At 33.8% G+C, this 27,668-nt stretch overlaps 1 protein-coding gene across 1 annotated transcript in view; it reads left to right on the forward strand.

Moving 5' to 3' along the window:
- The window catches only part of LOC147840248 (zinc finger protein 396-like), a 32,917-nt gene extending 14,738 nt beyond the window's left edge, over window positions 1-18,179 (forward strand). Inside the window, exon 3 of the mRNA XM_087286973.1 lies at window positions 17,206-18,179. Within this exon, the coding sequence (XP_087143099.1) occupies window positions 17,206-17,225 (20 nt within the window). The 3' untranslated portion in view covers window positions 17,226-18,179. The remainder of the gene's footprint in view (window positions 1-17,205) is intronic.
- The last annotated feature ends 9,489 nt before the right edge of the window (window positions 18,180-27,668 follow it).

The following is a 27,668-nucleotide window of genomic DNA, read 5'->3' on the forward strand; positions in this document are numbered from 1 at the left end:
CTGTTGGGTTTGAGATTTCGCTGTGTTAGACTGAGTGTCAATATTCGTATGTGTGCGTAAAACAGCGGCTAGTCTGTCAAATGTGCATAGGTGGTGCTGTCAAGTCATTTTGCCACACCCACTTCCGAAACCTAACAAACCTAAATTTTAACCACTTCTGGGGCTTACGCAAAGTTTTGTGAGTTTTCGAGCATGTTTAGACCCTCAAAAAGGCAATTCATTCTTGAGAAAAAGAAGAAGAAGTAGAAGAAGAAGAAACAGAGCAATTCCAGTAGGGCATTTGCACCATATGTGCTCGGTCCCTAATTACATAATTAATTAACTAAACACAATAAAATGTTTAATTTCTCCAAAGTACATAACATAAAAATAGGTTTGTTTGATTTTTACCGAAGAAAAACAAAACATGTAAAAGGATACTCACAACTTTTGCCTGTAAAATGTATTATTTGATATCATTTGAATTTTAAACTACCTGTTTTAATAAAAAAAGGACATAATATAAAATTAAATCTCACATTTAGGTTTTCCATATTTTACCAAAAGTTGGCTTGTAACAACAGCAGTGTTTAGACTGTATTTTTTTTTTCTTTTCAATACACAAAAATGGATCCGCTTTTTTGCTTAACTTTTAAGGTAAACACATGATTACTGGCACTGAAAGAAAGAAGTAAAAAGAGGTAAAGTGAGAACTCTGAGCATCTGAATGATCTTTCTTTTGTTGCACAGACCTTTTTTTGTGTGTGCTGGAGGTCAGAAAAGTGTACAGGGAGGATCGGTCGAGCAAATGCCTTGATGGTGCACTAATGTAAATAACGCTGCTATATGCACACATTCTCCATCCTCTGCACCCGTGAATCACTCTGAATCTTTAGCATGATCTCCCACTGCGGGCACAATCACCCCGACATCTTCAGATACTCCCTGTATAGGAGGAGAAAGACATACTTTAGGTTGCCTAGATGCTGTTCATATCTAGTCCTTGTTTGTCCTGCAACATGAGTTATATGTTGATGTCCATTTGACCAAAAAGAAGGAGGTGCTGGGGTGAACTCTTAATCATGAACACATCAGCTGTGGAGTGGAGATCCTCCCTTCGTAAAGGCAGACATGTATTTTTGTCCTTTCTAACTTCATTTCATTGCCAGGCGAAGAGATGATGAAATAGCAGTGAAATGCCTTCAGTTCAAAGCCATGTTTGAGTAAAGCTGTAGCTTGTGGAGGGAAAGACTATACAGATGGGATTTGGTGGCTGTTATTTGGGGAAAATGTCAAATTCTTTTTCATTTTATTTCTGTGCAAAGTAAATGTGGAATCAACCACATCAACACAAGAAGATGTCTTTTTTTGTTTCAATTTGCAAGTTTAGGACACAATAGTCCAGACAAAAACATCTGAGTAGATATTTAATTTGAAAGTTTGAATATGCATACACTCTCAGAAATAAAGGTACACAAGTGGGGTCTACTTGGTACCTCAAAAGCTGTTAGTACCTAAAAATTTTAAGAGGTACAATTTTGTACCTTTTAGGGACTAATATGTAACCCTGAGGTAATAATATAGACCAATGAGGTACAATTTGTACCTTTTGAACAGGTACCACCCTAGTGACAGCTTGCGTATCTTTATTCTTGAGAGTGTATATCAATGTAAATTGGACATACTTCATTTGCCATGTTGTCATTATCAGGGTCTTTTTTTTTTTTTTTGTGACTGTGAATGGGCTGAATGGGCACTGCAGAGTATCAGTGGATGTAGTAAGTTGTTCAGGTACTTCTAATCTACAGTTTTTTTAATATTATGAAATGAGGTGCACTACTTGGCTTATGTGTTATTGTTCGCATGGTACAATATATAGGACTGCGATCTCGGATGCAACAATGTTTAAGTTGCCTGTGTTTATGTTAGTGTCGACGCAATGGCACAGTAGGTAGTGCTGTCGCCTCACAGCAAGAAGGTCGCTGGTTTGAGCCTCGGCTAGGTCAGTTGGCATTACTGTGTGGTGTTTGCATGTTCTCCCTGTGTTCGCGTGGGTTTCCTCCGGGTGCTCTGGTTTCCCCACATTCCAAAGACATGTGGTGCAGGTGAATTGGGTAGACTAAATTGTCTGTAGCGTATGAGTGTGTCGTATGTTTCCCAGAGATGGGTTGGATAAGTTGGTGGTTCATTCTGCTGTGCAATCCGTAATTACAGGTTTATTATTATCCATTATTCAGCTGGGGTGCCGGAAAAAAAGTAAAATAACGAACGTTAAATTACAGATATTTACCGTAAAATGGCAGACATTAAATTACAGAGAGTTCCTTAAATAAATTTTTTTGTTTAATGACCATTATTTTACTTTTTTTCCGGCACCCCAGCTGCCAGAAATAAACTGTCAAATTAGAGATTTTTTATTTATTTATTTATTTTTTTTACAGTTTTACTAAATCCTGAGGTCCCTTCCTCCTTCATCTACATAGTGAACAGTTTAAAAAATATTGACATATTTGTGATAATGTGGTTTCTATCCGGATTAAATTTCCTGATTACTATTATAGGCACAAACTGTATTCCATCTGTGGTATGTCAGGTCTTCAACAAAACCCCACAGACTCTAAACAGAAAAAGATTTATAAGCAAATATTACTATAAAACAGTGTTAGCACATTGCTTGTGCTGTATTCTGTTTTAACTGTTTTAATGTTGAGTAATTGGCTCTATTCTGCTGTAAATGCCTTGTTATATTTAAATAGAAAGCCAAAGTCCAACTTTTTTTTTGTTCTAATCAACACTGTGCCACAAATGCCACCAGTTCAGCTTAACATGCACTGAATTGAACCAGAATAGTTGAATAATTCGTTTTTCTTTCCTTTTTTATACTTGCAATGTCTAAACACATCTTTTGATGCAGATGGTCTTCTAATGTTCTCTACACAGAGTTATTTGGCAGCTCTAGCGCATTAAGGCATGGAATAGAAATGCTGCCCTTTCATGCACGGTTACACAGCTCTCTATTTTTCTACATTGTGTGTCGTTCTTTGATCCGGCACATGCACTACTAAAACATTTTGTCTCTTCTCTGTCCAAATGTTAGCACAGGGACAGCCATATGTTAGACCCAGATAAATCAGCCTTATTGAGTGGCCAGTCTCACAAACCATACAGATTAGAGCATTAGAGAACTAATGAGGCTGCTGGGAGCCGCGGGCCGCTTCATGTTACCTTGAACTGCGACTCTGTGTGAAACACAAAACAGACATGCCATGCGTTGAAAACAGTACAGCAGCTGCTGGCGGAAATCAAACACAACAGCTCACTCTTTTGTGGCGAGTTCAGTCTAATCCAAATGCTGCTTTTCACCTCTGTTAAAAGCATTAATATGGGGACAATACAGAAGTAAATCTGGCCGCTGACTGTGTTATTCAGTGTTTATGTTTCATGCTTTAGCTTTTCTGTCCCTTTTATACTTTTAGCTTTTTCAAATGTTAACATGAAGTCAGTTTTCAACTTTGACAAAGTTAACTTATCTGAAATAATAGTAAGTTATTAGAAATGTTGTCCTTTTTAGTTTCTTGAAATTAATTATTTTATGGTCCCCACAAGTGGATGTTTATTATTACAAAAATACAAATATTAAGTTAGCTGTTAAAGTAACAGTTATAATATGTGTATCTGGTCTTATAGGGATATAAATTTTGGCAATAGCCCAAAATACACTACGGGTCAATTATTCTATTATCATTTTACAAACTTTTCTTTTACGGCAAAATCATAAGAGAATAAAGTAAATGTTATGTTCCTTGAAAAAAAAATGTTTCCTACCTTAAATATGTAAAAACTTAAATTTTGTTGAGAAATATGCATTGCTAAATAGTGGAAAAGTGTAAATGTGATTTTTTTCAATATTTCGATTTTTTTAAATCATCAGATTGCAGATTTTCAAATTTTTTTTTACAATGGCTATGACAGTTTTTTCAATACATTTAGCAAATTTCCTAAACTCTCAGTGCAGTTAGCTCAACATCCGTCTTTGTAGGCTATTCAATTAACACATTTCTTGTTGCTTTGACACAAAATGCACCCAGTTAAAGTCAATTTCTCAAGCAAGACCAATGTCATTTTAAAGTCAAATTTACAAATGCTTTCACACAGTTTGTCAGAACAGATAATATCATGTTCTAAACAGAACTTATAGGCTTAAGTCAAAGTGACCAGCTGCTCATATTTTCAATTAAAACACAAATAAATTCCCTGTATTTTATTCCATTGCCATTGCGGAAAAAAAAAAAAAAAAAAAAAAAAATATATATATATATATATATATATATATATATATATATATATATATATATATATATATATATATATATATATATACACACACAGTATATATATATATATATATATATATATATATATATATATATATATATATAAATATATATATATATACACACACACACATATACATTTATATATATATATATACACATATATATATATAAATTAAGGGTGTATTTTCGCTTCGGTACGCATTGCAAACCAAACGATTCAGACTAATATCTAAAAAGAAAAAAGAGAAGAAGTACAAAAAATCCTGCAATGCTTGCCCCGCCTTTAAGCTCTTCTTATTGGCCCACTGTGCTAGAACAGAACGCAAATCCATTAATACATATCAGCTGTCAATCCCCCAGTTCCGATGACAAGGAGCTCCAGCCGCGAAAATGTAAAGGTCTGGATACGAGAGAATCAAAACAACACTGCCAGATTTAGTTTTAGAAACCAGCTAGAGTTACAGCTTATGACATATCTGATTAGTGATCATGTGCTGAATGTCAATCCAGCTTTTACACTTTTCAAAGAGTGGATAAAGTGGTTAAAGTCCACTATGACTAACTTTAAAGTATTCACCGTAAAGCCGGTGGGACAAAGTTTTCAGGTAACAGTGTTTGTCTCATCTACACATTTTAAGCACGAGATGTTCTAACATTATTTTATCCTTCATTTAATCATCATGATGCTGTCAGTCGTGCAAATGATACCACGTTTACTATCGCATGCTTTCACTGAGATGAAACTGATATAGCAGCTCACGAAAGGACCATTTCTGCTATGAAGCTGACATATGCAAGTAATAAGTTATAATATCATCTGTGCAATATGAGAGCACCGTGAGAACAGCACAGTGATTATTGTTAATTCAGTTCATCTCATTCACTTCAATCAGCGTGTGCAGGGCCGATGAGCGCATGCAGATTTTTGTTTATTTGTTAGTTGTGATTAGAGTGTTAACATATAATAGAATCTGTTAATATAAAACGTGTAGTAACGGTGCCCATCATTTTTGGTGGGTGCGACTAAATTTTATCTGGTACGCCTACATTTTTTAAGTTAGGAGCACCCGTGCTACCTAGAAAAAAGGTTCATTTCGAGCCCTGTTAGACTTTAATCAGTAGTGGAAATTTCGGGTTTCAAGAAAATGTTAAATGTATTAGAGCCCCGTTACATTATTCCTTCATGAGCCTATTTCAGACAGACAATTCCTGCTTTCAGATTCACTAAAATGGCAGGTGACAGTCAAATTAGACAGAATAAAAAAGAAAAAGGAAAAACATACTTAAAATAGATTGAAATTCCATTTAAAAACTAAATTGTTCTTTTATTTTTATTTGTTTAACTACTACATTATTACATATATTTTTTTTAAGCAGCTTTTTGGTTTTGAGTTTAAAGAAGGATTTGTTTTATTTGCTGCTTCAAGAGTTCACACTTAGCTGAGGATTGATTATAAGCAAGTTTGGCATGCTGTCCCGGGAGAGAGCCTTGAGCTCGAAGGTTCTTTGGAGGAAGAGAGGGGAGCCTCGAGCTCAGGTAGATCTTGAAAACTCCCCCTTGATAATAGCTAAAGACTAAAAATTGAATGCTATTAAAAGGTATGCTGCATTATTAGATTACCTGTATTGAAAATTTAGATTTATCAATTAACTTGTTGTGCATGTTTTTGGAATGTGGGAGGAAACCGGAGGACCCGGGGAAAACCCACGCAAGCACGGGAAGAACATGCAAACTACACACAGAAACGACCACCGGCCTGTTAAGGAACTAGAACCGGTGACGTTCTTGCTGTGAGGCGACAGTGCTAGTCACTGGGCCACCATGCTGCCCTTTGGAGGAAATGGTGAAAAGGTAGGGGTGAAAGGGGGGATACTTCAAATCGAAGATGACTGTAGTGAAAAAAGCCTGGCTCTTTATAGTGGGTTAGAAATGGCCTGATTGGTGGATCAAGCATGCTAATGCAGAACCAGTCGTGTTTAATCATAATCACGTGCTCCTCTCGAAATTAGTTTATGAATAAACTTCACTAAGCAGAAACCCCAGAAGTATGGCTCTATCACTGTTTAAAGCAAAAGAAAAAAAAAAACAGAATCATACTTTTATAATGTAATGTTTAATACATAAAAAAATTTAAATCAGAGAAATCCTCTGGATTTTTTCTTTTTTTGCTGTATCGAAAACGTACCGAACCGTACGCCACTGTGTCGTATTGAACCGAACCATGATTTTTTGTGAATCCCTAATATACACCCCTAATATATATATATTTATATAATCGCAATATGATGTTTCATTTTTGGTGGGTGCGACTAAATTTTATCTGATACGCCTACATTTTTTAAGTTAGGAGCACCCGTGCTACCTAGAAAAAAGGTTCATTTCGAGCCCTGTTAGACTTTAATCAGTAGTGGAAATTTCGGGTTTCAAGAAAATGTTAAATGTAATAGCGCCCCGTTACATTATTCCTTCATGAGCCTATTTCAGACAGACAATTCCTGCTTTCAGATCCACTAAAATGGCAGGTGACAGTCAAATTAGACAGAATAAAAAAGAAAAAGGAAAAACATACTTAAAAATAGATTGAAATTCCATTTAAAAACTAAATATATATATATATATATATATATATATATATATATATATATATATATATATATATATATATATATATATATATATATATATATATATACAGTTGAAGTTATAATTATTAGCCGCCCTTTAACTTTTTTTTTTTCACTTTTTTTAGTATTTCCGAAATGATGTTTACCAGAGCAGAGAAAAAATTACAGTATGTCTGATAATGTTTTTTTTCTTCTAGAAAAAGTCTTATTTGTTGTATTTTGGCTAGAATAAAAGCAGTTTTTAATTTTTTAAACACCATTATAAGGACAAAATTAATAGCGCCTTTACAGATTTTACAATGGCTATGACAGTTTTTTTCCAATACATTTAACAAGTTTCCTAAACTCTTAACACGGTTTGCACAACATCTATCTTCGTAGGCTATACAATTAACACATTTCTTGTTGCTTTGACACAAAATGCATCCAGTTAACACAAATTTAAAATGCTTGAACTTCTTTTACACACAAACACAACCAAGACCAAAACAATGTAATTTTACAGTCAAATTTACAAATAGTTTCACACAGTATGTCAGAACAGATGACATCATGTTCTAAACAGAACTTATATAAGCTAAAGCCAACGTGAACGGCTGCTCATTTTGAAAATTGAAACACATATATTAGCTGTATTTTATTACATTGCTAATTGCAGTTTATATATAATATACAGATTGTTTCTGTTTTCAACTGTCTGTAGTGACAACAGGCGATTCACAAATTAATCGATTGTTGCAACCGGATCTTCTAAGTGAACCAGTCAAACAAGTTCATTAAATTACAGTTTTTTACAATGGCTATGACACTTTTTTCAATAAATTTAACAAGTTTGCTAAACTCTTAACGCAGCAACACACCTAAAATACACAATTGGCAAAACAGTTAATTTCATGCTCAAACTCACACATTATAAACTAAACCTCTAAACTACTTTTCAAAATACTATAATAAACGAACACACTACACCATGTCTAACAAAACACTGTAAACATGTTTCAAAATGAAATTATTGTTCAAAACACAAACACATGTTCTCTTCCAACAGAAACATTCAGTCAATCAGAACACACTGACAATAAAAACACTATCATCAGCTGACATTACAGAAACTCCATTAGTTTATGTGTCAGCTCTGCCCTTATATTTGAAGTCTCGTTACAGTTTTGTTTCGTCGGGTTAAGTAAATGCATGCATTTTCTTTCATTTACGGCAAAAATTCTATACAAAACGAAGAAAAAAAATTGCTTTATAAAATTTACAGTTTATGTAAAAAAAAAAAAAATACAGACACAGAATTTCTGCAGTACAGACTTTTTTTTCAGAAGGACATCACTGCAAACAGAAAAAGCACCACAATTATAATAAAATAACAAAGTAATCTTCTATTCTGCCCGGTCTTTTGCCACATGTTCTCATCCACATTATACTGATATCTTCTGTGGCCCGGCACGGTAACTGTGGCCCTTTGGCCTATTATGTTTTTCCTACGGCGACATCCCCAACCTTGTCAACATTGAAAATTTCATGTGGTACTTGATTGGCCTCTAACTTCATGACTCTCTGAAAGTAATTAGACTCAGTGTATGCAAATGCTGTACTGTATATGTACTGTATGTACTAATGAACTCCAGGTTTAAAGAGTAGTTTACTGCAAAACACTTTGTATAGTACAGTAATGACTGTATTGCATAATCTTACATGGACGTATTGGTGACAGAGTTCTTTGATGTTCCTTTCAAAAACCTCAAGAGTCCTCTATTAGAACATATGATCATGTGATTGGAAAAACAAAAACAAGACATGAGTGTGCTTTCTAGATATATATATATATATATATATATATATATATATATATATATATATATATATATATATATATATATATATATATATATTTATTTATTTATTTATTTATTTATTTCAGTTGCCAATGAGAAATAGCATATTGCGGTTATATAAATAAATAAAGAAATATAAGGTCAAAGTGAACAGCTGTTCTAATTGTGAATTGAAACACAAATATATTCCCTGTATTTTATTCAATTGCCAATGAGAAACATCATATTGCGGTTATATAAATAAATAAATACATAAATAAATAAATAAATATATATATATATATATATATATATATATATATATATATATATATATATATATATATATATATATATATATATATATATATATATATATATATATATACATAAATAAATAAATAAATAAATATATATATATATATATATATATATATATATATATATATATATATATATATATATATATATATATATGCATATATGCATATATGTATAAAAAAAAAAAAATATATATATATATATATATATATATATATATATATATATATATATATATATATATATATATATACATACATACAGTATGTATATGTGTATGTGTGTGTGTGTGTGTGTGTGTGTGTGTGTGTATATATATATATATATATACATTTATTTGTTTATTTATATAATCGCAATATGATGTTTCACATTGGCAATTGTGAATAAAATACAGGGAATATTTTTGTGTTTCAATTCACGATTAGAACAGCTGTTCACTTTGACCTTATCCTATATAATTTCTGTTTAGAACATGGTGTTATCTGTTCTGACATACTGTGTTAAAGCATTTGTAAATTTGACTGTAAAATTACATTGTTTTGTTCTTGGTTGTGCTTGTGTGTAAAAGAAGTTAAAGCATTTTAAATTTGTGTTAACTGGATGCATTTTGTGTCAAAACAACAAGAAATGTGTTAGTTGTATAGCCCACGAAGACGGATGTTGTGCTAACTGTGTTAAGAGTTTAGGAAACTTGTTAAATGTATTGATAAAAGTGTCATAGCAATTGTAAAAAACTGTAAATGGAGTTGTAGTGAAACAGTTTGCGTCTTCAGTAAATACTAAATAACTTACTTTTTAACATACTGGACACCCCCTCTGACTCAAAATAAACCAATATCCTGTGTTATTCAGTTACAATCTGCTATGAAAAAAAAAGACCTGATGATGATGAGTGTGAGAAGACTTTCTATTACTTTGCAGCACACTTTCTCATTCAACCTGATTGAGGTATTGTTTATTATTTATATATTTTGTAAAAGGCAATTAAGCAAGGTAAAAAGTATCTCGCATTACATTTTTTTTTAAGTAGCTAAAATATTATTAACTATTTTAAATGTAATGCATTACTTTACTCGTCACTTGAGAGAAATAATATTACTATATGTGGTGCGTTATTTATAATGCGTTACCCCCAACACTGGTCATGATACAATCTTCCATGATTCTTAATGTTCACACTAAAAACAGCATTTATTTGTTAACGACTTTACCTGATCAAATTTACACATCCTTGATAAAGAAATATCAATAATATACTGTACTTTTTAAATGTGTAACTTTTTAATGCAGTATGTCACAATTTCCACAAAACACAACACTGATAGTAAAATAATAAAAATATTTCTTGAGCACCTAATCATCATATTAAAATGATTTCAGAAGGATCATGAACAAGTTAAAATTAAAACAAGTAGATGTTCAAATTAAAATAGAAAACATTTATTTTTTGAATAATACCATTTATTTAACCACAATTATAGTTATAATACAGTATATAACCAAGATTTACCACAAAAACAATGGTTAAACTGTTAAACTGTTGCAGTAGCAAATTCATTATTACTTTTTGATTAGCAAGTTCATACCATGCTTGTTGGTTTTAGTATAAGTCAGCTTCCATCAGGGTTCTTTCAAAAAAGTTCTTTATTGTGAAGTTTTGACTGGTAGTTGGCACATGTGATGTATGACACGCTTAGCTTATGTTTGTCTGCACAGATCAATAAGTAAAATGCATTAGCATCAAGTGCCCTTTGTCTTTCTGACCTTGTTAAAATATTCATACACAGCAGAAAGATTATCTTCCACAGGCGACAGGAAACAGACCATCACCGGACCACACGTCTCTATATCTGGCCAATCGCTGTCTGTTTAGCTTGAACATCTGCAGACTGTGCGACTCCTTGGCTTTTAGGCACTTTACTCTACCATTGTGCGTTTCCTCCAAATAGCTTGCTTATTAAATGCTAAATGTTCAGCAACACTTTATGGCCGATTATGAAACAAATTCAATTTAAACTGTGAGGCAGCTCTACAAAAATCATTAGTGTCATTATTTAGCTCAGTTTTGTTTACTTTGACATTTATCAATTATCAGACACTGCACAAAAGTGACTTGCTAATAAATACAGACCATTTGTCATAAAGAGACAGATCAGTATACCTTGTCTGTGGCTATTGTCATCTGTTGGAGCTGGCTTTTGTTGACGGAAAGTGCTGAATCTGCACCTTTAATGTTGTAATTTAAGTACTTTAATATTATACTTTAAGTATTTGGAAAGTGATTTGCTCATTTAAAACATTATGTATGATGATGATCAAGTTATGGTCTAAAATGATCTTATATTAAAAACAAAATCACATTATTAAAATCTTTAGGAATTTTTTTTAATGGCATAGTGAATGATTTTAAGAAATTTAATGTTTATATTTACATATACGCACTGTAAATTGATCAATTTGTGTCAACAGGAAGTGCTTAAGTCAGCTTATCAATTTTTACAAATTTAAGTGTATTGAGCATAAATCTAAATCAGATTTAAGATAAGTAGTTTGAATAAACTGCAAACCTAACTTAATAATGGCCACGACATAAATAAAATAAAGATGATATATAGGCATAGCTATTTACATTTACATTTACATTTAGTCATTTAGCAGACGCTTTTATCCAAAGCGACTTACAAATGAGGACAAGGAAGCAATTTACACAACCAAGAGCAACAATGAATAAGTACTAAAGGCAAGTTTCAGGTCTGTAAAGTCTAAGAAGGGAAGTGTTAGTAGTTTTTTTTTTTTTTTTTTTTTTTGTACAATTAGTGTGATATTCAAAGAGGCAATTGCAGCTTAGGAAGTGAAGTGGAGACTAAATAGTTGAGTTTTTAGTCGTTTCTTGAAAATAGCGAGTGACTCTGCTGTTCTGATGCAGTTAGGGAGTTCATTCCACCAACTGGGCAGATTGAGCGTGAGCGTTCGCGAAAGTGATTTTTTCCCTCTTTAGGATGGAACCACGAGGCGACGTTCATTCACAGAACGCAAGTTTCTGGAGGGCACATAGATCTGCAGAAGTGAGTGCAGATAAGAAGGTGCTAGGCCAGAAGTCACTTTGTAGGCAAACATCAGAGTTTTGAATTTGATGCGAGCAGCAACTGGCAGCCAGTGCAAACGGACTAGCAGTGGAGTGACATGTGCTCGTTTAGGTTCATTGAAGACAACTCGTGCTGCTGCATTCTGGAGCAGTTGAAGAGGCTTGATAGAGTTAGCTGGAAGCCCAGCTAGTAGAGAGTTGCAGTAATCCAGTTTGGAGAGAACAAGAGCTTGAACAAGGAGTTGAGCTGCATGTTCAGATAAGAAGGGTCGGATCTTTCTGATGTTATAGAGTGCAAATCTGCACGATCGAGCAGTTCTAGAAATGTGGTCAGAGAAGTTTAGTTGGTCATCAATCGTTACTCCAAGGCTTTTCACCATTTTGGATGCAGTAATGGTTGCCCCATCCATCTGGATTGAAAAGTTATGGTGTAGAGTCGGGTTGGCAGAAACTACAAGCATTTCCGTTTTTGCGAGGTTCAGCTGAAGATGATGATCTTTCATCCAGTGTGAAATATCCAACAGGCAGGCTGAGATACGAGCTGGAACCGAGGGATCATCAGGATGAAAAGAGAGGTATAGCTGGGTGTCATCAGCATAGCAGTGGTAGGAGAATCCATGTCTCTGGATGACTGGTCCTAGAGATGATGTGTAGATGGAGAAGAGAAGTGGCCCAAGAACAGAGCCTTGAGGTACCCCAGTGTTTAGATGCTGTAGGTTGGACACCTCTCCCCTCCAAGACACCCTGAATGACCTGTCAGAGAGGTAAGATCTAAACCATTGTATAACAGTGCCCGCAACGCCCAGTGACTCAAGCGTAGATAGCAGGATCTGGTGGTTGACAGTGTCAAAAGCAGCTGACAAGTCCAGCAAAATGAGGACTGATGATTTAGAGTCTGCTTTAGCCAGTCTGAGATCCTCCACGACCGAGAGCAGGGCAGTCTCAGTTGAGTGGCCTTTCTTAAAGCCGGATTGCTTGTTGTCCATGAGATTGTTTTGAGTAAGAAAGTCCAGGACTTGATTGAACACTACTTTCTCCAGAATCTTGGCCATGAATGGAAGCAGGGATACTGGTCTGTAGTTTTCAAGTAGCGTATGGTCCAGGTTGGGTTTCTTTAGCAGTGGGGTTACCCTAGCCTGCTTAAATGTAGTGGGGAATAAACCAGAGTCAAGAGATGTGTTAATTATGTGAGTCAGTGTTGGTATGACTGCAGGAGAGATGGCTTGCAAGAGATGAGAGGGAATGGGATCGAGTGGACAGGTGGTTGCATGGCTAGATAGCACAATTTGTATAAACATGTTAATGCATTATATAAAAATCAGATATAGACTTATACAAAAATACTTATACAAAATACCACACTTATACAAAATACAGGAGAATTTAAATAACATACTGAAATGAAATCTCCATCTGCTTTTGCATTAATCCTTGTCTCTATCAGTGTTTTTGTGGAATAATCAACCGTAACATTAACGTCTATATGCGCAGCAGTGGTGAATGTTTGTTGATGGTATATTCATCGACCAAACGAAAAAGAAATTCATCCCTTGCAACAAAACTATTGTGTAGCACTTTTCCCCCTTACAAAAAAAAAATAATAATAATGTAGACTATGCGTCCCTGCTTTGGTATCCTTTCATCTGTTATTTTGTGATGTCTGGAAGAGTTCTGCATGGGTAAAAAATATAGTAATTTATAATAAACATGTTTTTGAACCACATAGTAAAGTGTATAATGTGTACAACTGTTTGTTAATGAATACTACAGAATACTGTAGCATAATAAACTGTAATAAATACTGTAACGTTAGTGTAAACTGTGGTGCATTGGGATGGTGTGTAATTGTAGAAACTGACGTCTATTAAATAATTTGTTTATAACTACAGCTGTGCCATACCACAGCAATGATATAATTACTATGACAGTTTAATTTGAATAGTTAGTATCCTTCCAAACACTATAGTATTTACTATAGTGTTTTTTTCTTATAACGTAGCTTATAAAGTATATACCTCCTCGATGACAGGCAAATATATTTTAGTTCAGTAGAAAACTCTGCCCTCTTCATTGTGTAAAAGGATCATGCCCAACATATGTGGCTGTTTTCTATTTATATCTCCTTTAAAATATGGTATAAATTGCAAAAGTCTCCCATTCAGTTTTTACTTCCTGACTTTCATCTGAATTTCGTGCGTCACCGTAACCACATGATTGAAAACAACCTACTTTGAGGCAAAATATTTATTTTTATCCAATAAATCATTTGTTTTATTTCATTAAGGCAACAGAATTAATTTCAATTTATTATTTTTTATTATTAAATGGAGATAAACAACAAAAATAGGTAACAATTGCAGTTTGCCACTTTTTTAAGTTCATTATTTAGATCAATTTAATTAATTAAAAAGTGCTTGGTTTGTAATACTTCTATTACAACTGTAATACAGTTTTAAATCCTAAGGAAAATTCTATGAGTGCTTACCACTCATGTATCCAATTAACCAGACTACCAAACCCAGATTTCAATATTTTGACTGTTCCCAATAAAAGAATCTTTCATGTATGTGGAGTTTCAGAGAGACGCTATAGAAGAGTATATCTCAATCCAGCTTTGTTCAGCTGTCTAGTTTTAAGCAGTGAATATATCTGCCTGAGAGAGGTTACCATTTGAATGGCAGAGGTCCTACACTTGTAGAGTTAACGCCTCGCTTGTTACTTTCGGAGGTAAAATACCCACCCGTCTATCACTCTGACAGCTCTGACAGCCATTCAGGGAACCCCGAGGTGCCCCAGTGCGCAATCAAAGGCCTTTTATTGAAAGAATCCAAAACTAGCCTGTCAGGACGGAGAGGCGGGTTCAGCTGTCATGGTGACACGGCCCTGCAGTGCTAAATTACCCTGAAAGTGAGAACTCCCAACATCTCATGATCACTATTTGAAACATGGTTTAGCCTTGCTGCTCATATTTTTAAAGTTTTATCTATATGTAACAAATGCTATCAAGGAAGGGATAAATCCTTTAGAAGGATGAGAACAAAACTAGTTGGGGAACGACAACACTGTGTTTTATAGCTGAAATGAATTACACAATATTCACACTAAGTCAATTCTGGTCTGACTTGTGCTGAAATGCAAAATATAAACCCCTAAATTAAGCTTGTTTCAATATTTGATGAATTTTATTACACTGACATGAGCTTAATCTTCAGTAGCTGCTTTATAATTGAACTGAGTTTGCTTCTAAACTAATGCTGCTATTAAACTGAACTAAAGGGACAATGCTTTTTTTATTTTAAAACTTTAACCAATGGGGTGTATGCACAGTGCTTTTCAGCCAATGATAAACTTCCGGTGAAATCTTAATTTCGCTATTTTCAATTTAATAAGGTTCCTGTTACTGCAGCGATGTTGTAATGTAATTACAATACATTCAGTTAAATAGACCTAGCCATTCATTTAGTTGTTTAAGAGTAAAATGAGATGAAAGACCATGTAACCCCTATCGCTGTCACAATCAACAGGCAAGCGCAAAAACTCTGGGGAAAAATAAACTGTAGTATTTTATAGACATGGCAAAGAAAATGAAATTTAATGCAGTGCTTCATGTCTGATCTGAGACCCACTTTATATTGTATATCAATCAGGTAGTGAAGATCACTGATTTTAAAATAAATCAGACCTTAAAAGTGGCAATTTGATTATGGAAAGACAGTTCACCGGAAGCGCTAAGAGGGGCTGGCTGAAATTAAAAGTCTGTGTGCATATACTCTATGGATTCTCTTTGGTGTATTCCTTAAACTTTTGGTAATGTATTCTTTAAACAATGTTTTGGCATTTACTTTGTGCAAAAAAAAAAGAATGTTTATTTTATTTATGGAGTTGAAATATAGGCGAAGCAGTGGCGCAGTAGGGTGTTGCTGTCGCCTCACAGGAAGAAGGTCGCTGGGTTGCTGGTTCAAGCCTCAGCTTAGTTGGCGTTTCTGTGTGAAGTTTGCATGTTCTCCCTGTGTTTGCGTGGGTTTCCTCCAGGTGCTCTGTTTTCTCCCACAGTCCAAAGGCATGCGGTACAGGTGAATTGGGTAAGCTAAATTGTCCATAGTGTATGAGTGTGTGTGAATGTTTGTGTGAATGTGTGTGTGGATGTTTCCCAGAGATGGGTTGCGACTGGAAGGGCATTCGCTGCGTAAAAACTTGCTGGCTAAGTTAGTGGTTCATTCCGCTGTGGCGACCCCAGATTAATAAAGGGACTAAGCCAACAAGAAAATGAATGAATGAATGAGTTGGAATATATATATATAAATAGGAATAATATAAGAAAGTATTTTCCAGTACTGAGTTGCGCCTGGAAGGGCACATATGTGTGTGTGTGTGTGTGTGTGTGTGTGTGTGTGTGTGTGTGTATTACATATTTTAACATTCATTCATTCATACATTCATTCATTCATTCGTTCATTCATTCAGTTTCTATTTGACTTAGTTCATTTATTAATCTGGGATGAGCCACCAACTTATCCAGCATGTTTTACACAGTGGATGCCCTTCCAGCTGCAACCCATCACTGGAAAACATCCATACATATTCACACACATACACTATGGACAATTTAGCTAACCCAATTCACCTATCGTGCATGTCTTTGAATTTGTGGGGAAAACCGGAGTACTCTGAGGAAACCAACGCAATGTTAAGAACATGCAAACTCCACACAGAAATGCCAACTGACCCAGCAGAGGCTCAAATCAGCAACCTTTTAGCTGTGAGGCGATCGTGCTACCCACTGTGCCACCGGGATGCCATATTTTGACATTTATATACAAATTGTATATGTATTCATGTTTTCTCTGACTATGCTCAGTCTAAAGCATTTAGAATTTTGGACAATTCAAGCTGGAAGTTTAATTTTGCAGGTCTAGGAAGAGTTCAACAGTTAATAAATGCATTATAACTACTACATAAATAAAATACCTTTAAAAAACAAAGTATTATGTTTTGATGACATTTAACCATCTCTATATTTTCATGTTTCCTCCAGTGGATCTGCTTTTGAAATAAAAGTGCTCCGTAATGTGATTTGCCTTCTCAGTCTGCTTCATCTGGCTGCCCTCATTTGTATTCTTTCTCCTCTGCCTCAAGGACAGTAGGAGGAATAGAAATCAGAACATAAATCACAACTATATTGCCAGTTTTTCATTTTTACCACTGGAGGACACTACTGCACAGCAAAAGGAAATTATTTTATTATTTATTACCTGTCATTTTAATATTATGACTGAAAATGTTTTTTATTCATGGGTATTTTAAAAAGCCTCTTTTGATGCTGTAAATTATAATATTATGAGGATTATTTGTGGTTCTGGTACTTAAAAAGAGTTTAATGCACAGAACAAGCTTGGGTAGTCCTTGTGTAGCAAGCAAACCAATTTAAAAGAAAAAAGATTGATAAACATTACTATTTAAAAAAGAAAACCTGCTAGAACATTATTAAATTGAATTTGAGCAATCAGGAATAAAAGAGTGTTATTTGTTTCTTTATTTATCCAAAAAACATTACCCCAGAGCTCCAGTGAATCTGATGTTGTTCATTACTGGCATAAAACATTTAGACTTGCAGTTTCATCATCAACATAAGAAGACTTATTATCATACAGATGGATACATAATAATGCACTTTTCATCAAAATGAGGACGCTCCATTTTTGCAGGTGCTTTAGGTTTGTGGTTTGGAACTGAATTATGTTTTACATGACCACCAAAGCTAATGTGTGAAGTGCTTCTTTCATCTTGTATACCATTGAATTGAAAATGGCTCAAGTGTCATCATCCATGTGAAGATGACAGCCCAATCTGTGTGCCTCATACAATCATATTTGCATGGCTTTGTTTGAAAACACTAAGGAATTAATAATACAAAGAGAGATAGAGATTGTTCTAATTGTGATTGTAACTGTATTTTAAAGGTGTGCCTATTGGAGTTAGTGTGAGGGTGGACATTAATAAAATACTATTAATGGGAAATTTAAAAAATAATAAATTTGATCTACAGCTGATTAACCATGTGGATGGATGATAACAGGCTTCTGAGACTACAAGGCACAGAAGGCCCCTGCTGGTGTAGTGGTTTTCAGTTTTTCTCTTAATGAATCAAACTCAGACTGGGGGTTATGAATATTAGAAGAATATACTTTATTGGAATATTTTCCAAAAAAGCAGAGACATCCATAAGCAGACCGATATCTAGTCTCAATCCAGGATAATCTAATGTGTCTATGTTCTTCGCAATATTTATACTGATACTCTCTCCCCACCTCTCTCGTTGTAACTCTAACCATTTTAGGATGTTTTCTCTTTACTGAGGGGTTTAGTATATCTTTAGGTGCTAATGTTATTCAGGGCCCTGTCCTCTAAAATGCAAACACCTGCTTTCACACCAGAGTTCTCTCTCCATAGATTCAATCTTGTCTGAGTGTTAACATACATTGGCATGATGGTACATTAATGTCATCATATGTCACTCATTCTCCTGAAAGCCTCTCACAATTAACTTCATATATTGTGTTACAATCATTGTTTTACAAATAAACTAATTCTCCAGCAGCTCCAAACAATAATGACCTTACACATTCCTCAACAGGACACTCATTCTACACACACCACCAGTTGTCACCTTTCTTCTCAAAATACATCACCAGTTGTTGCCCTTTTTCCTCAAAATACATGTCTAAGCATCTCTAGGTAGTTATATAGGGAGACATCTTCATTTAACTCATAAAGAATAAAAAAATCTTTGTCACTGGCCCATATCAGCTGATAACCACTGATTACACTCCAATTGACTGGAAATTTTATTTATTTATTTATTATTTTTTATTTATTTTTGCAGCAATTATTGATTTAATGATACCTTACATCTATATAGGGCTTTTCTGGACACATTTTTTGTTGGGGGAATCTCCTTATCCACCACCAGTGTGCAGCCTCCACCTGGATAATACAACGGCAGCCATCCAAGTGACCGCACACCAACCACACACCAGCTAAATTAACCCCTACTCTTTTTCTGAGGACATCCTGGGATTTTTAACAAGCACAGAGAGTTAGGACCTTGGTTTAAGGTCTTATTCAAAAGACACTACTCACTGAGCAGTATTGAGTCCCCATCAACATATACAGACTACATGTGGATACTGGCCTCAGTAACATCACTTCCGGCAGCCCTGCTTAGCTTTAGTGGGCGACTATTGCTGCATCCCAATTCGCATACTTATACTATGCCCTAAAATTATGTACTTTTTTTTGTGAAGTAAAAAATATATACTTTTAAGTGTGTAACAGAAGAGTATGCAAGCTTTGAGATATACTACTTCCTTGTTAACAGATTGTTGTGTTGCTTGATTATGTCCAGTCAATCATCCACACGTCATCCACATTTCTGTCATATTTAATTTCCTACTTTATCGGAGAAGCAGCAGCAGGTTCATCTCCCATTCCAGAGTCTTTCATACAGAGAAATTTTCTCAGGTCTTTGGATAATTCTGCATGCAGATGTTAATGTCCAAACACTTCTTTATATAAGTTCAGTATAGTTGTTGCAGATGAAATATAACAGAAAATGAGATTTAAATATTTTCCAGTTGGCTAGATATTACTTTATAGTCAATCAAACATCTTTACCAAAGCCTTTCTACTTGATGATTGGTTTCACGCATATATCATGTTTGGTAGTTTATTTACACTTTTAACCCGCATTCGTAGTTCTAATCATATTGATGTCATACTTTTTTTAACATACTACAATTTGGGACACACATTTAAATAATCTTTAGGATGGATAGTATATGCGAATTGGGACGCAGCAAATGTGTGAGTTGTAGTGAGCTAGCTGCCAGAAATTTCTTAACTCTTCTGAAATTAATACATTGGTATAGGTGTTCTCTAAAAGTTGCAAGGAAACATCACAAAAGATATCTGGAAACATCATACCATCTTATTTCCAGAAAAAAATACTGATGACATTCATTCATTCATTTTCTTTTCGGCTTAGTCCCTTTATTATTCCGTGGGGTCGCCACAGCAGAATGAACCGCCAACTTATCCAGCACGTTTTTACGCAGCAGATGCCCTTCCAGCCGCTCCCCATCTCTGGGAAACATCAACACACACACACACACACAAAAAACACACACACACTCATACACTACGGTCAATTTAGCCTACCCAATTCGCTTGTACCATGTGTCTTTGGACTGTGGGGGAAACCGGAGCACTCGGAGAACATCCACGTAAACACAGGGAGAACATGCAAACTCCACACAAAAACGCTAACTGAACTGACAGAGCCGAGGCTCAAACCAGCGACCTAGTGACCTTCTTGCTGTGAGGCGACAGCACTACCTACTGTACCGCTATGACATTACCACCAAATTTAAAATTGCCATTAAAAGCATTTCTTGTATTAAAAGCAACTTTTTAGGCATGGATATATTCATTTTTTTAAAAGTATAAAACTTTTGGTATTTCTTTTGTGATCACCAATGCTTGTTTGTCAATCGTTATTTATCTATTTTTTTAAATACTATAGAAATATAAAATTAAAAGTTCAAGTTAAAATAAATTTTAAAAATTATATTAATATTATTATATTATATTAAATTATATTAATATATTATATTATCTAACTTTTTCATGTCAACAGATTCCACACAACCGAGTTAAGTTACCTTAAAGAAAGCATATTTATTTTAAATTAAATTTGTTACATAAAGGTAATGTAATGTTGTTTAGTTCAATCAACATGACATTCATACTTTAGCTTTAATAAATAAATAACTAAATAACTAAGTAGATTAAAACTAAAGTATAAAATTTCATTTAATATAAAAAAGGCACAGGTAACATGGCAATTTCATAACAATAATATAACGTTAACGTTATACACAACAAGGGAGTATGTTACACTGATCAAATTTTGTCACAGCCTCAATATAAATGCAAAGAAAAATTTAATTCTTACCTGTGTGTCCGCATTGGGGAAACTCAATTTGTATTCTCAATTCTCAATTTGCATTGTAATCTTCATCTTTTGATTCCAACAGCATTTAATGAGAACGAATTTTGTGGTTTGAATCTTCCTGTGTTGTTTTGAAACTGCACATGTGTAGATATTACTCAACCTATTGACCAAAATGTGGTACTGCAAAAGCAACACAAGCCTTTCATTCATTTTAATTAAGCGAGCTGTTTAAATTGGAGACTAACTTTTTTTTTTTTTCCAACGCAACTCTTTCGGTTTTAATAGACAAACATAAGTCAATTGTTTTAATTTAAACATAGTTACATTCTTTGGACCGACTAAAGCCATAATCCATTTTTTTAAGTGCAGGGTTGCAAATTTTTAAGCCTGTGACCACCATAACAAAGCGATTAAGTAATTCTACACCACCACCAAATAAAAATCAAAAATCAAATGTGTCATCTGAAGCAAGTAGGCTACTGTAAAGCTGACTTTTCTTTACTTCACTTTCTGACAAGACCTAATAAACCCCAAAGATGATAATGAGGTAAAATGAAATTTCCCACTGAATTAAACCAGACTGTTTGAAACAGAAACTATTATTTTAAAAATGAACACTTTTTGATATGCTCTCTTGGTAATAAAACTATTTTCATAGAATCTGTTCAAAGATTTTAGGAGGTCTTCCCAGCCATCGTCACATGCCGTTTGTTTGTAGATTAAAATAAAGAAGAAAGACCACAGAAAAGGGCAATTATAAATAGAAGCTCTTTCCCTGGAGTCTGCAGTGAAGTTCAAAAGCTATCATTCAAAAATAACTCAAAAGGTTTAATTCCCAAACTCTCCTCTGAAAACTGACGCAACATCGTGCCAAACCTTTTTTAAATATGAAGCATATTGTTACAGAGATAGACAGAGGAATAGACAGCTCTCCAGTCGGTCTCCAATGCCATTTCTCCCTGAGTCTTTGTTTAAGCCTGTTTTTAAATGCACAGTAGAGCCGATTAAAATCTAGAGTTGCGTAACTTCTCTCACATGAATTTTTTACCACCAAGTCAAAGCCCTGAGATCTCTTTGATTGTGGGAGGCCTGCAGACCGAACAGGATATATGGTATAGAATTTTAGGCACACTTTTCTTACCATCCGTAATTGATTTGTGAACATATTTGAGGAAAGTTCTACAGTAGTTTTGGCAGTAACACAAAGGCCACTGAACCATTGAGGCTGGCGTGAGAATCTGGGAATTGGGTTTTTATTGTAAAGTGAAGAGCACTAGAGCAAAATACTTAGGACAGAAAGGTCTATTGTTGAAGTATAAAAAATAAGCATTGAACCCAAACCTACTGGCAGATTGGTCCAATATATGAAGTTTTCTGCTGTAATAAAAGGTTAAGATCATACAGGGTTAGACGTTCTTTATTGTCGGCACTCAAGCTGAAACTATAGCATCCTGCAAAATACTAATACTAATGCTAATTCCAATGCTAATGCTACTACTAATGCTAATACTAATACTCATACTAATAATACAAACGATAGCTGAACTCAACAAGGAATTCAAGAGTTTTGAAAACAAATGTTTGTGGTTAGAAATCTCACAAAAAACTGTTTTTTTTATGCACAGTATTTTTTTAAACCACAGGGGTTTAGACTGGAGATGCACATAAACAAGACTTTTAGAGGCACAAGAGCTCAGAGAGTCACTGCACTAATTATAAATTTTGAATCCCTTATATAAGAATTGTTGAACTGAAACAGAATACAAATATGTGATACAAAGCTATGTCATCACTTTGATCATCCACCTTAAATGTTTGGTCATTGGCTTTTTTATTATGTGACTGTGGAGCACAAAACCAGTCTTAAGTTGCATGGGTATAAACTACTTGACAAAAGAATTGTCGTCGATCCCAGTTCTAAGAGCAACAAATAATAACTCGACTCAACTTCTAGTCGATCATTTGGAAGTGGCAGAAGGTAGATTTTTCTGATGAATCATCTGCTGAACTGCATCCCAATCATCACAAATACTGCAGAAGATCTACTGTATTCTGCATGGACTCCAGATTCTCACAGAAATCAGTCAAGTTTGGTGATGGAAAAATCATGGTATGGGATTACATTCAGTGTGGGGGCGTGCAAGAGATCTGCAGAGTGAATGGCAACATCAACAGCCTGAGGTATCAAGATATTTGTGCTGCAAATAACATTACAAACCACTGGAGAGGGCAGCTTCTTCAGCAGGACGGCACTCCTTCTCATACTTCAGGCTCCACATCAAAGTTCCTGAAAGCAAAGAAATTCAAGGTGCTCCAAGATTGACCAGCCCAGTCACCAGACATGAACATTATTGAGCATGTCTGGGGTTAGATGGAGTGACAAGACTTTTGTCTAAGCAGTCAGACCATGCTGTCCTAATTAAATGATTAAAAATCAAGGCATGATCATATTTGATTTTGGTAAAATAAGTCTAATCTAGAGCACTGTGATATAAGCACAAATGATCAACTAAAGGTCAAATTATTTGTTGTTCCTAAAATCCTCGAAATATTGAGCAAAAGTCATGTTCCATAAAGACATTTTGTAAATATTGCTTTTGTAAATATATCAAAAATTAAAACATTCTAGCAATTTTATTTTGGTTAAATATTATCTTAACCTAAACCATAAATCAAACCATACATGCATGGAAAACGAATGTATTCAGCTTTTGTGTGGTGATGAATAATTTTATTCTATTTTATTTTATTTATTATAAAGTGACTTATATTAACATTTTAAATAGTTTAAAGAATTTCAGTTTAAAGTGATATATTGTCTGGGTTGGTGTTGTATATTACGGTGCAAAAACCTTGTAATTGTCACAGGAGGACAGAGATCAGAGCTGTAAGTATAAATAACATTTACATTTATAAAATTAAAATATACATTTTTGAAATAGAATTTAACATTTATGAATTTACATTTATAAGTAACGTTTTTTTTTATTTATTTATGATAAGGGTTTCAAACAGATAATGTCTCTTTCTTGCGTTGGTAAGCAAAGGACCAGATGAAGGCAGATGACTGAAGACGGACTGGAAGAAGACAACTGATCTAGTAGGAATCAGGAGACACACTACCAAGAGGAAATCACACTAGGAACGAGGAGAGACGAAGACACTGATTAACTAGAAACAGAAAGTTAAATATAACTAGTTATAGGATTCACTTACCATGAGTGTTTGTTCTTCCTGATAGTGAGGAATGGTGAGGGAATTTTTGGAGCTGGAGCAAAAATACATTGAAGTGTATTTTAAAATAAAATACCAAATACATCAATTTTAAGTGTATCAAAATAAATGACAAAATATGACAGGCTTAAAGTTATCAAAATTAAATACTGTATTTGGGTATTTTAAAAATACTATAAAATACTTTTAAAATGGAGCCCTTCATGAATAAAAACACTTAGAGAAGTAAGCAGTGTTTGATAGCAGCAACTATTCTTTGCCACATTATTCACCTACAGTATAGGGGGCAGTTGTTGCCTTGTAGTTAGTGAATTGAACTTGTAACCCAAACTTGTGTTTCTCGTTGAGTTACAAATTACAATCCATCCATTATTTGTACAGTATACTTTTTCTTCCAGGATTCTTTCAGTTCTTCTTTACCTGTAAAAGTCTCAGATTACCCTCTTAAAAAAACACCAGTACACCTTATTTAGGTGTTTTATATTTCTAAAGTTTCTCTACATTTCCACTGACACTGATGATGTTATGAAACTCCTCTTCTTGTTTTTCAGGACTAATATTTTGTTCCATCTCATTTCTTAGTCAAATATGCTGAATATATATTACTGGTCTATAGCTTTGATCAATTTACTATTTTGAATAATTGTTGACTTGCTCCTGAATATACCCTAACCATTTGTCTGTTACTTTATTTAAGCATAATTTCCATGCATACTCAAAAGCATTGACAACCTTCTTAAAAATGATTTTGTTCTGTTCTAATCTCAAGCTTAGAAAAATAATCGAGAAAGCACCATTCCTCATTTTTAAGATGTCATCATGTACCGTAGACTTCTAGCATAGTATTTTACAGAACTATGAAACTACAAAAATACAAGACACTAAACTATTTTAATATAAAACATTAAGCCACTTTTATCACACCTATCAAAAACAATTTACAATACTATTTTGTATTTAAAATACGTATTTAAAATACATGTGTCATAAATACTGCCTATTCCTGACTGGAGTGATGAGCGGGGATGAAGTGCCGGTGCGTAAGTGATCAGTATGCAGTTAAAAGGGATCTTGATGATTGAGGTGGCTGTGAGCGGGTTGTTTCGGGAGCTTGTGAGTTTGGAGAACCTGGCCAGTATTTTCTGTCAATAAAAGTCCCTTTGTTAAACAGTAAAGTTGAATTTTCAACATCAAAAGTTGACAGAGCAGAGATAAACATCCGATAATGCAATTCACAACTGTAAATAAATGGAAAACACTTGTAAATCAAAAACTATGGCTATTATTTTTTTTTACAGTAAACATGGTTGGTAGCATACAGTATGTGACAACTTAATGATGTTCAGCCTTAAGTGTACAGTAATCTTTACATTTCTTTTTAAGTAAACTCTTAGCATTGTGTTTAACTTAATTGCAAAAAGAAAAAATCATTCAACCACTGCAGTTTTCTCAAATATGATGATATGCTTTCAGCACACTACTGCTGCGAACATTATGTTTATATCTGAAGAAAACAAGCCGGCTTGCATATTCTTTTGAAGGCCATTAAGAGTTATTTGTGCATACCAACCTTCCCATTCACTGCAGCAACAAAATTAAGAATGAATAAATAATGTTAATCTTTATTATGCGCCTAGCAAAGGCCTGAGTTATGATGACAAAAATCTATGCATGCCAATGAACAATTTCTTTGCAAAATTAACTTGTCATTGTCATATTTTCTGTGCACATATATGCATAAATTAATGTTAATAGCCTATTTGATATAGCCTGTAGATTAAAGGGCTTTAATTCATCAAACTAATATAGCATTATAAAATAAACTGGAGCTTTTGCACACTTCTGGTGAATGTTAATATGATGTTTTGTTCTGTTTATATTTGTAGTTTATATAGTGTGCGATTAAAAAAAATAAAAATAATTCAATAAAATTAGAAATATTGTTATTTCTTTTCCCTTTTAGAAGGCATAAAATAAGTTTTGAATTTTTTTACGTTAAATAAATTTCTAATTCATTTTGTAGTAATAATACTTTCATTTAATATGCTAAATAAATGTAAGATTTTGTTGTGTTTGTATACCTGAATTATAATGTTTTATAGAGTAAAAAACAAACAAACAAAAAAACAATGAAGTACTGCTATGAGTTAAATGAAAAAGAGCTACCAATTGTTTATTTTGTTTTATTTAATTTTATTCATTTTATTTATCAGTAATATAGTCATTTCTTTTTTTCCTTTTTTTTCCTTTGCAAGCTTGGGACAAAAAAAAGGCTTGGGCCCCCTGTCCAATTTAGGATTAAATAAAATCCTAAATAGAAGTTATTGTCATTTGATTTTAAAGGTTTGAATGGTATAGCACCTATTTACATTGGTGATCTTCTTCACTGGCATACTTCATTAAGGCCAATTAGGTGAAAAAAAAAGTTTCAGCTATAGCTGTTTCTAAATCACAGTTAAAATTATAAGGTGACAGGGCTTTTTCTGTCACAGCCCCTCATCTGTAGACTAGTCTGCTTTTACATATCAGGTCATGCTCTTCCCTTTGTGTCTCATTTAAAAAAGAAAATCACCTTCTGTCTTTTGCTTTTGATTGCAATTAACAATTTTTATGTGTGTATATATATATATATATATATATATATATATATATATATATATATATATATATATATATATATATATATATATATATATATATATATACATATATATATATTTTTTTTTTTTGTTATACATTTGTTTGTATGGGGACGTGTTTTACAATGATCAGCCTGAAAAATATTTTGTTCAAAATCCAACATGTTCACAGACCAAATAACGAATCCAAATTCACACCTGGAAAATTTGACACTGTATTTACATTACTGCAAACAATGTCTGTACACAAATACGATTCTTTTTTTTGACTAGTAACAGAACAAATTTAAGAGCTATATAGAACCTATAACAATTCTTCAGTAATTATTTAAAGTGGATAAGGTGCAGCAGTACATGACACTATCTGCATAAAAGTGCTACTGTATATAACACTTAAAGTGGTTCCCGTATGATTACAAGCTAGAGAACCAAATTTTGTGATATACCTAGTGCTATATCCAATAGCACCCAGTTCCCCCCAAAAAACATTAGAAAATTATTAAAGGGATAGTAAAATAGTATACTTATATCTTTCTAAGGTATGTTAATTTAGAATCTTTTACTGTATTTGTAAAAAAGTATGGGAGTTTTAAACAGGGTATATGCACAGCT

This window comes from Danio rerio, chromosome 16, assembly GCF_052040795.2.
Source record: "Danio rerio strain M-AB ecotype USA chromosome 16, GRCz13ab, whole genome shotgun sequence".
NCBI classification, from domain to species: domain Eukaryota; kingdom Metazoa; phylum Chordata; class Actinopteri; order Cypriniformes; family Danionidae; genus Danio; species Danio rerio.